General features: G+C 31.9%; 1 protein-coding gene across 3 annotated transcripts; it reads left to right on the forward strand.

Annotated features, from left to right (window-relative positions):
- The first annotated feature begins 411 nt into the window (after positions 1-411).
- Positions 412-10,418, forward strand: LOC111700731 (palmitoyltransferase ZDHHC3). Of its 3 annotated transcripts, none has more exons than XM_023471758.1 (10): positions 415-767; positions 1,084-1,176; positions 1,441-1,537; positions 2,541-2,598; positions 4,865-4,944; positions 5,145-5,223; positions 5,931-6,048; positions 7,255-7,326; positions 8,027-8,637; positions 8,981-10,418. In XM_023471758.1, the coding sequence occupies exons 1-9, from the start codon at positions 653-655 to the stop codon at positions 8,122-8,124; spliced, it is 810 nt and encodes a 269-aa protein (XP_023327526.1). In that variant the 5' UTR covers positions 415-652; the 3' UTR covers positions 8,125-8,637; positions 8,981-10,418. The 3 variants fall into 3 exon arrangements, with proteins under 3 accessions (XP_023327543.1, XP_023327526.1, XP_023327533.1); XM_023471765.1 differs by having other exon boundaries at positions 8,027-8,627; XM_023471775.1 differs by lacking the exons at positions 5,931-6,048; positions 8,981-10,418 and adding an exon at positions 6,084-6,201 and having other exon boundaries at positions 412-767; positions 8,027-8,285.
- Positions 10,419-11,543: the final 1,125 nt, after the last annotated feature.

Below are 11,543 nucleotides of genomic sequence, written 5' to 3' on the forward strand. Positions count from 1 at the left end.
GAGATGAGTAGGGTTCAGGATAGATGAGTAGGGTTTTAGGTTAGAATGGGTAGGGTTCAGGAGAGATGAATAGGGTTCAGGATAGAGATGAGTATAGGTTAAAGATAGTGAGTAGGGTCCAGGTTAGTGATAGTTAAAATGCCAAGTGAGCATGAGTAACAGCAATTGTGCATGTAAACAGACCCATTTAATTACATTAAAGATTTAAGTATAAAGTAATTAAAACTATGTTCTTTGAAAAAACATAGAATACACTTAAGTATTGCTATCATGTCGTCTACCAAGACCACTGTTTTCTGGTTATCGCTGAGTAGGAATAGTATTGTATAGACTGTCTCCTTCAATCCTTAATCACGCAACCTCGGTCCGCTGTGAAACAACGCCGAGGTAGAGGGTTGTTCGGTCGGAAATACAGACTAACAGCTGATTTCCTGACAGTGCAGACTGCACAGCCTCTTAAAATCCTCGTACTTGTTTACAGTTACACAGTACATTTTTGAAGGCTAATCCAGTGGGAAGTCAATTTTGTGAAATTTTTAAAGTTTGAATACTTTCAAAATGTCATATTATCGACTGTGCAGTTTACTGAGAATGCAGTAGCTGAGTGATAAAGAAAAAAATAACATTTAACACTTGTGATCGATTTGGAAAAATGGCTATTTTCCGGAAAGATCCTTGCGGATTTTTCTGCATCCTCATGACATATGGTGCAGTACTGTACGCAGATTATGTTGTTGTACGCTGGATTATCCTACAGACTATGCAAGGTCAGTGCACTAGAGATTTACATGAAGATGATTTATAATATTTACCGGCTCAGCCCTGTGGTAATTTCTTAGATATCGCTTTTCATCCCCCCAGGCCTCCCCCCCACTGGGTAGGTGTGGGGGGGGGGGGTGATCAAAATTGTGGAAACAGGAAAGTTAAATCGAATTTTGTTTAAGTAGTTGTTCATTTATATATATTCTTCTGATGATTTACCAGATAGTTCTTTAATATTTATAAATTGTTTAATTAGCATTTCTTTCCATGTGCAGTTGATGAAGAGAATCATAAATGACTTAATTTTTTTGTTTATTTCAGGATCTTTGTGGGGAAGTGTTCATGTATTCTTGTTCAACACAATTATACTTCTTCTCTTCCTTTCTCATGCAAGAGCTGTTTTTTCAGACCCAGGAATCTATCATGTCTTTCTTTCGTCGAAGAAATTAATTTTAATTTGTAGTTAAACTGAGATAAATTGACGTTGAATTTATATTTATTTTCTTCTTAAATTTTTAAATTCTTCTTTTCTAAATTCCAATCAATTGGTTTTCTAATAGTCCACTCTCACAGTCATCTTTTCTCTCATCTCTTCTTTATTTCCTTTACATAGAACGGGTGTGTGTGGGGGGGGGGCGCAATTTATAACAAGATAATAATTTATCATGATTGAGCTAGGTATTGTTCCTCTTCCAACACACAGAATAGAATTCTCAGATAGTCATTCAGATGGGGGCAGTATAGCACCCAGAGAGGACTGGACTATATGTACAAGGTATGGTTATGTACGCACAGCATTTATGTACAAAAAATGAGTGTTCATTTAATATTTTCTCAAGTCAGAATTTTTGTGTTACGAAACTCCGGATCAAGCATTGATCGCAATCTTATGCAGACTTACGGATTATTTTAATTTATCACCGATATCCTGTGGTGGTCATAACCTGCAGGGATAATTTTTATGATTAAGGGATCAAGAATTTATTCTCAAATTATAATGTGCCTTCCATGGATATCGAGATCAAGAACTAATTGAAGGATATTCCCATGTTTAAGGATTAAAAAAAGTTAATTATGTTTAAGATTAAGAAATAAAATTGAATCTTTCTATTCAATCTTATCAAGAAATTAATAATTTTATTTATTTTTAGAAAATATTAATCAAAATTCCAGCTCAGTAGGGATGATTAGAGATTGATAAAATATGGAAATGAAGATACTGTACGCTGCAATTTATAAAATAGTTGTATAAAATAGCATGATAGCTTTCCAATAGTTTAGTTTTAATACTTTTTAAAATGAAAACCTTGTAATGCAGTTTCCAAATGAGACTTGGAGATTATTTGAGATGTATAGGCCTCCTCGAGCTCACCATTGTAGAATCTGTAAACATTGCATATCTCGTATTATCCAGATGTGAGATGTACAGACCTCCTCCAGCTCATCACTGTAGAATCTGTAAACACTGTATATCTTGTATTATCTAGATGTGAGATGTACAGACCTCCTCGAGCTCATCATTGTAGAATCTGTAAACATTGTACATCTGTATTATCTAGATGTGAGATGTACAGACCTCCTCGAGCTCATCACTCTAGAATCTGTAAACATTGTATATCTTGTATTATCTAGATGTGAGATGTACAGACCTCCCCGAGTTCATTACTCTAGAATCTGTAAACATTGCATATCGTGTATTATCTAGATGTGAGATGTACAGACCTCCTCGAGCTCATCACTGTAGAATCTGTAAAAATTGCATATCTTGTATTATCTAGATGTGAGATGTACAGACCTCCTCGAGCTCATCACTGTAGAATCTGTAAACATTGCATATCTTGTATTATCTAGATGTGAGATGTACAGACCTCCTCGAGCTCATCATTGTAGAATCTGTAAACATTGCATAAGGAAACAACAAAAAAATCAACAAACATGAATTTAAAGGGACTGTTAACGTAAGTTTTAGCCAACGTTTATTTGAACTTATATGTAACTAAACAATGATTGCGTAGATATCATAGTTTTTCCAGCTGACAAATCTTTATTTTCCAGCTGACAAATCTTGACTATTTTCCAGCTGACAAATCTTGACTATTTTCCAGCTGTCAAATCTTGACTATTTTCTTGCTACTTGCGAGTCTTTGCAGAAGAAATCCATGCACGATTTACTTTTCTTAGACTGTCTCTTTTTTTCAATAAAACCTCTCTCTTAAAAAATTCTAGTTTTCGCATTATTTATTTTCACTGCAGGGTTACCCACAAAGGATGAGACGATCGTTCGGATATTGTCTGTTTACTTATTTCACAACTCTGTGAAACTTTAAACTTGTTTCTTTCTTCGCCGAATCCTCTGTAAATCCATGAAAAGAATAAATTCAAAGCAAAAGACTAAATTTAACTGTGGGATCGTCATATTGAATAGGTTTAGGTTCGTCTTTACAGTCTCATCCGTGGATAACCATGTACGTATGTACTAAGATTCTAATATAACTTCTTTTTCTTTTGAACAAACTTTTCGCAGAAAGAGAAATCTGCCATGTTTTCCTAAATTCTGTAATTCGAATTCTTGTCATGAAATAGATAAAAAAGTAACTAGTCAACCATCACCCTGTGGAAATCAAGACTGAAGGCCAAAATATCAGGATCATGTTTTTTCTTAATATATATGACGTAACTGCCATATTTACAATCTATCATGAATATCAAATATTCTTTAATACTCAGAGGAATTTCGTGAGATCCTAATCCTATTTATTAATATTAAATATTTAAAAAGTTTCATGAGATTATGAATCTCCCCCTTCTCCATCCTCAGCTCTCGTATTCTATTTTTTAAAAATCAATATGCAGTTTGCGTTAATGAAAAATCAATACATGCACTTATTAAACAACGTAGGTCGTACAATTCACATATTTTTACTTTTTTCACACTTATCATTCATCTTGAAAGGGCTGTAATTGATCTGTAAACGTTATTTCAAGGAACCTTCCATTGATAGAATGGAATGTACAAGTCACAACAGCAGCCTGAAAAGGTTTGTCTGATCAAGTATGCATTATATATTCATGTTTTTGTCTTTAAAACAAATTATTTTCATTCGTGGTTTCTAAAAAAAGTTACTTGTTTTTTATTCAGAAACAGTGGAAAAATCAACAGAATACAACACTTTTAAGCTAGGAAAACGATGATATTTTCCACTTTTTTGATCAGATTAAAGTTTCAAGGGTGCCGTTGTTAATCTGGCATACCCCTTATTACATGGAGGTTCACTTAAAATTAAGATTACAGTCCCTTTAATAAAGAGAATGTTTGAACTATACAATCAAAAGATTCATTTTATATTTTGTTTATTTCAGTGATCGATTGTTTGATTGATTGGTAGATTGTCCAACTGATATATTGTTTGATTGATTGATTACTAATTTATTAGCTGATTGATAAATCAACAGATATATTGGTTGATTGAATAATCAGTTTATTGATCAATCAATTACTAGATTGTTTGAACAATTTATTGATTGATTTGATTGTTGGTTAGGTGGTTGATTGGTTTATTGGTTGGTAAGGTGGTTGATTTATTTATTGGATGGTTAGGTGGTTGATTGATTTATTGGTTGGTAAGGTGGTTGATTGATTTATTGGTTGGTAAGGTGGTTGATTGATTTATTGGTTGGTAATGTGGTTGATAGATTTATTAGTTGATTAATTGATCATCTTATTTATTGGCTGATTGGTTATAGAATTTATTTGCTGATTTGTCATAAATATATATTTTGACTTATTTTTAAAAAATGTTATAAAATCATATACAATCCTTTAATCAAGACCTATCTAGCTGATATTAACTGTTTTATTTGGTGGGCCCTTCACAAATACACTTGAAAATAATAAATTCATTATAAAAATAGCAAAGAAGAGATAATTAATAACCTAATTTATTCACTTATTAGTTAATTACCTTATTTATTGGCTGATTGGTTAATCAATTTGTTTGTTGGTTTATTGATTGATCAATTGATTTTTTTGATGGATCAGTTTATTGATCGATCGATTGCTAGATTGTTTGAACAACTTATTGATTGATTTGTTTGGTGGTACAGAAAGATGGATCACCACTGCCCTTGGATTAACAACTGTGTTGGAGAACGAAACCAGAAATATTTTATTCAATTCCTTCTGTAAGATTTATTTGATAATTTTATAAATTGGAAACCAGAAATATTTTATTCAATTCCTTTTGTAAGATTTATTTGATAATTTTATAAATTAGAAACCAAAAATATTTATTCAATTCCTTTAGTTTTATATAATTAATAAATAATTGATTGATTGATTGATTGAGAAATTAATTAATTAATTGTTTAAAAACTTTATACAGGTATGTTGGATTATTATCAATGTATGCTGTATGCCTAGTTGCCTGGTCCTGGTATACTGATTGCCAGGGTTGTGCTAAGGTATTATACCTCCCCCCCCGGCCCTGTCTAATCTAGTTCCCTGGTCCTGGAATACTGGTTGCCAAATGCCAAGGTTGTGCTTAGGTACTAAACCCCACCACTTTTATTTACCTCTACAACTTTTCATATTTGATTTAATTTTTGCATTTTTTAATTCGGAAACCAAATATATTGTCAAAATGCAGCCAGAAAAGATAAGACAATAAGACGTGGAAAAAAGAACAGATATTGAAAAAATATTAGTATGTATTCAGATCGAGGCAATCAATAGGTACCAAAAACACCAATGAAATCAAAAACTTTTTTTCTCACGAATTTCGTCAGTTGAAAAGTAATTTTAAAACTGAGAATTGAAAAGTTAGATTAGAATTTAAGGATTCGCATCAATGTCCAAATCCAGTGCTTAGGATCCATTTCAATTTCAAATATTTTTTATTTATTCAGAGAAAAGGATATTTTTAATTATCTCCCTTTTTTAATAGTTTAGATTTTTGTTTTGAGAGCAAAAGGTGTTTTTTTATAGTTTTGATAGATCCATTGATGCGCATATTTTTGCGGATTTGGATCCAGGAAGCCAAAATGTTGCGGATCCGGATCCTAAGCACTGTCCAAATCTAAATGGAAGAGTTCTTGATCATTGATAACTTTTATTGTAAGCTAATAGTTATATATTTTTGCAATTTAGTTTTTGTTGATTTTGCTTGTAGGAGCTGATGATTAGACAAACTAGAATTCTTCACTCCGTCCTCCTCGTAATGGAGTCCTTTCTCTTCGGCATGTTCGTCATCGCCATCGGTTGCGATCAGTTCGAAGCAATCCTTTCAGGTTTGAAATCCTCATTTACTCAGTTATGTTTTCAGGATAAGAGGATCCACGAGACCCGAGTTCTCCACTCTATCCTAGTGAGCATGGAATCCTTTCTCTTCGGTTTATTTGTCATCACAATAGCCTGCGATCAGTTTGTGGGAATATTCTCAGGTCTTGTCAATGTCAACTGTTATGTGCATAAAACTGATGAGTGTTACTGTTAATGTATATTTTGTCTCAGGGGAATTGTTATATTTCAAGTTACAGGCTTTTCCTAGGGGTCAATACTTTGTGAAGAATGTTTGTGCAAAACTGAGAACATCTTTTTGAGAATTTATGGCTGAATTAGGAAAACTGAATTGTTATATTAAATGTATCCATTTTGATATTTGTTTCCTCAAATCTTTGAAAATCGGTATCCCCGTCGTTTTAGTAATCTCCCAGTCTTCAAAGGGGCTTCTTGCCATGAATAGGTCTGTTTTGAAGTATTCAAGGTATTTTGGTGTAAAAGCGCTTCCCAAGAACAAAAACAATTTTTATAACTGTTAAATATTTTTAGTCAGAGAAAAAACTTGCGTAACGTGATAAAAGCAAACTTATCAAGCATGAACATCTTTAAACAGGAACAACATCTCAGAGTTTTAGGGAGCCTCTTAAAAGTCGGAAGACTTTAATGTTTAAAAACAAACCTGAAAACAATGCCTATCGGTAGCCATAAATACAATCCATGATTTATGTTTCGTCTGGGGAGGGCTGGAAATTGGATTAAGATTCTAAAAAGAGGGAGTATTTTATGTATTGCACAATGCACAATGCACTGGAAGTAATTTTTAACCTACACATTTATGCTAATTATTTTGTAAGAGTTTTAAGAACAAATTTTGTTGGGTCCAAATTATTGTTCTTGTCTCAATAAAATCTCACATGGATGACAAATAAAATGAATTTATGGGATGTTTTGCATTTAAATTTTTGCACCTTAAAAGCCTTTGTTGCACTGAATCAAGTTTATTTAGTGAAGTCTTTCTCATCTTGATCAAATAAATAAGATTAAAAAAATGTCATTAAATATTTTAATTTCTATTGTTTTTGCAAAAGTTAAATAAAGAGCAATTTTTGTTGACAATTTCCTCACCAAACTCTGGTACTACGTAATGTAAAAATATGATTTAGTAAATATTATTGTAAATATTTTGTAACATTATTTAAAATATATTTGTTTAGATGAGACGATGGTTGAACAAGTGAAGAAACAGGGCTCCTTCAGACCAAGGAAACCTAAACTAGCTTTACTAGGTACTAACTATATAATATATTATATATATATTGGAATTGAAATGAAAATTGGGGGGACGTCATCCATCCTGGAAAATCGAAGGGACGTCCTACCCTGAACAAATTAGGGAGAGCAGGCACATGCTAGCCTGTTAATTTTGATTTACAAAAATAGATTTAAGATTTTTTCCCCTTCGGCGCCACTAATTATCATTCAAGTCAAAATTAAGATTTTTATAAAAATATTTGAGAATTCAAAATTTGCTAACACATTTTCCTCCTTCCACCCCCAGCTTGTCATGGGTTTGACATAAAAATGACCAAATTCCCCGAAGAAAATGTCAGGGGGGGATAAAAAATTCCACTGAAAATAACTGGCTATAATCATCTATCTAAGCTTATGCTTTCTAAAAAATCAAAACGGTTTTGTCATTCTAAATTGATCATAAATTAGTGGTATTTCCCCTCCTTGAATAGCTTTTACCTTCGGACAAAAAAGTTTTATAGTGTAAAATAATGAATTGTCAGTGAAAAGGAAAAATCCTTCAACGATTTATTTTTATTTTTTCCCAGGTTGCTAATCCACTTTTAAATAAGCAACAAGTTCCATCTTTTATTTCATTTCCACTAAAGCTTCGAATCAACTTTCCCTTGTAATTCAGGAAATAATAAAAAAAATATAAAATTCCCTGAAAAAAAACTAATAATTTGTCTATTACAGCTGAAGTGTTTGGCCGAGGACACCCTGTAATGTGGGTTTTCCCTTGTGAAACAGGACAAAGATACACTGTGGAACCTATTCTCAACTATGACGTGTAATCTCGTGATGCAATAAGAAAAAACATGTATTTATCAATACTGGAACAATATGTACGTGATGTATTATTGGAACAATCGTCATGTGTTGCTATTTTGGAACAGTATGTACGTGATTCATTACTACGGTTGTCACGTGGCACTGAGTGATAATGAAACAATTATTTTTAAAGCAATGAAACAATTGTATTAGCGCTGCAATTATTAAAAAACTTCTCACGTTATGAAGCATTGGGACAAATGTCACGTGATGCAATACTGAAACAATTTTCAATTAAAATGAGATTGGTCTCGTAGCAGAACATGTTGTCACAATATACTTCATCAAAACGCTTTTTAACGCAACGAAACGCACTACTAATTGTTACATATTATTATTCTAACTTTTGGCATGCTTACAATTTCCACGTGAACGTTTAAACCTGATGCATTGTTTAAATGTTTCTGGACATTTATCAAGTGTTGCATTAGATCTTGAATTGTGATTGGCAAAATAAATTCCTATTGTTTTAAACAGTGCTTAGGATCCATTTAATTTTGATGCGGATGCGGTCCGGATCCGCACTGAAAAAAAATGTATCCGGATCTGGATCCAGGTCATTTCTTTAAGATTTACTGAATTTTTTTTAACAAAAAATAATTTTCAAATTTTTTGTTTTATTTGTTTTTATCCTAAAACTTGATGAACCATTCAGAAATGAGGAAATTTTTATAATCTCTTTTTTTTTTCAAAAGTTCAGATTTGGGTTTCAGGAGTAAAAAAGTTTTTTTCAGTTTTTGGTTGATTTTTTACCCCTTGGATCCGGATCCATGGATCCACATATTTTTGCGGATCCGGATCCTAAGCACTGGTTTTAAGCATTTTTATCAAACTTGAGTCCCAAAACTATGTAAGCTTTCTCTGAAAATTAAGATTCTTAAAAATTTGAAAATGCACATTTAACTTGAGAAACATAAAAAAGTTTACTTTCTAATGTTTTGTATCTTTCTAAACAAGTATTTTATTTATTTTGTTCCTACTGATTAATTGCATTTAATACTGATACATCAATTAGCACTTTACGTAGTCACAGATTTTTATCTTTATTTCACGGGTTCACGGGTTCAAGGGTTCTTTTACACTCCTTACACTCACGCGCGCATAATTTAGCTTTTTTTTTTACAAAAGTACATTATTGGACTAAATATTTTAAGCATCTTTTTATGTGATATGATGCGCTATTGATTTTATTTGTTTTATCAGAGTTGTACATTTATGAATTAGGTACGACTGGTAAAAATGAAAAATGTTCACATTTTTAATTCTATATTTTACTGTTAATTTGATATTTAGATAATATTTTGAACTTCTTGCGTAGAATTTGTGTTCAACAGATCTGCAATGTTAACCCTGAATTAAAAATATCAGCTTTTTTAGAAGTATAGAAAATATCATTTTAGGAAACTTGGATATTTTTAGTACAGTGACAGGCGTATATACGTATCAGTATAGAAAATGACTAGTTTCTATTACAGGTTTGCTTTCTAACAGTCTAGTTCTGATTTCAGGGTTAACTAGTGGATACTCTTAATAAACAGAAGAATTCTTACTTTAAATTACTACTATACGACTAAAGGAAGCCATAGATTTTACTGACCACGTGTACGCCTTTGACATATAAACTTTACAAGAAGAGACCTAAGGAGAAGCAATGGACTATACTGATATGTACTTGTACGCCTACATGAATACGAATTATTTGTTTCCCCCTTCCTGTTCTCCGTGTTTTCTACAGGTTTTCACTCACAAAGTTTGAGACTGTGATGCATTAAATACTACCTGAAATTCTTCAAATATCACGATCCTAAGCTAATGTTGAATCCTCTGTTGTAGATGTAGTATTTTAATGGTTTATTTCAGGAGATGGCACTGAAAGAAACAAGTGTAAATGCGTTAGGAATCATGAATGTAAGAAAACGAGCAATATAAATTCTGTACAGTCGGTTCTTAGTCTCATCCTTTGTGGGTAACCCTGTATCTCACAAATTTAAGTATTTTGTCCGAAAAAATAGTATTAAAACTGCATGGTAAAGTATTTTTCTTCATTTTCAATCCCTGCTTAAGAATTTATCTCCAAATTGTTTCAAGGAATTTGTCGATCGAGAAAAAAAACTTTTTTCATAGAATGTCACAGTAAAGTACTACTCTAAAGCCAAGTATTGATATATGCACTCAGTGCACTTTAATGATTAAATAATATTACAAAATAATATAATGTATTTTTTATGTTGATTTTTAAATTAAATCTGAAACTGTCTCCGTCTATTTTTGAAAAGGTAATGCTTTTGATGCTCTGTAAGAAGAGTCCCAAGAAAAATTCGTCTAAATGTTGGTGATTTGATACTCTGAGATATTTGCGGAACCAGAGCTGGGAACTGTATTATTATTATAAATCTTTAGTTTTGCTACAAAAACTAAATATTAACATCATACATTTTAAGTTTTATAGGACATGTAATGATTTATAGCAGGACCAATCAATCCATAAATTGTTTTTGATGATTGGCCCTGGACTAGTATTTGATCTCTATATCCACAGAGGGCATTTTTATTTTGAGAATCTCTTCATTTCATTTATCCCTTCAGTGTTGGAAACTTTTGTATTGGTTGATCTTGATCTTCTGTTAATCTTCAGATTAACTTTATTTATATTTGATATTCAGTAAAATAACTAAGATTCCCATTCTAAACTGCATGGTAATTAGTCATAATTTATTAGTTTAAAATTGGGATACAATTTGTGTATAAGTGCAGAAGTATTCAAAACCTTAATATCAAACTTTAAATTTTTAATCTTAGTGTTTGTTACATAATCTTAACTGCACTGAGAGAAGTGTTTATTTAGTCGGTAAAATAATTTTAAGGCTTTCCATAGGCATTTTAACCAAAAGACTATGCAAAATTTAACCCTTTCCAGATTTCTAATTTACTTGTGGGTTCAGGAATCCTCTACAATATACATTAACAGGGGTCCATTAGTGTAGAATAAATATCTATTACCCTTAATATGCCACCATTATTTTTATCCTCCCTAAATACAAAAACATCCCTTACTATATTAAGATCTGCACTAAAAATTCTTCCAACTGCAAAGAAATAAGAAATTCAAATCGACACAAGAACAATAGAAAACAGAAGATAAACATTGCTTTGGTTTACTTTTTTCTGATATCATTTAGATTTGATTTATGGGGGCACAAGTTTACTTACCTTCCTTAGTACAGTCATCAGTCGTTCAGTAGATTCAGAGAATTCAAAGACTAGATTACTTTTCAAATTAAGAGGTTTTTCATGTATTTCACTTGTCTATTCTCAAAAGAATCTGAAAAAGGCATCCACATTCACGCTGCCAGAAACTTTATCTCAAGCTTTACTTTAGTGA

This window comes from Eurytemora carolleeae, unplaced genomic scaffold (genome assembly GCF_000591075.1).
Source record: "Eurytemora carolleeae unplaced genomic scaffold, Eaff_2.0 scaffold81, whole genome shotgun sequence".
Classification (NCBI taxonomy): domain Eukaryota; kingdom Metazoa; phylum Arthropoda; class Copepoda; order Calanoida; family Temoridae; genus Eurytemora; species Eurytemora carolleeae.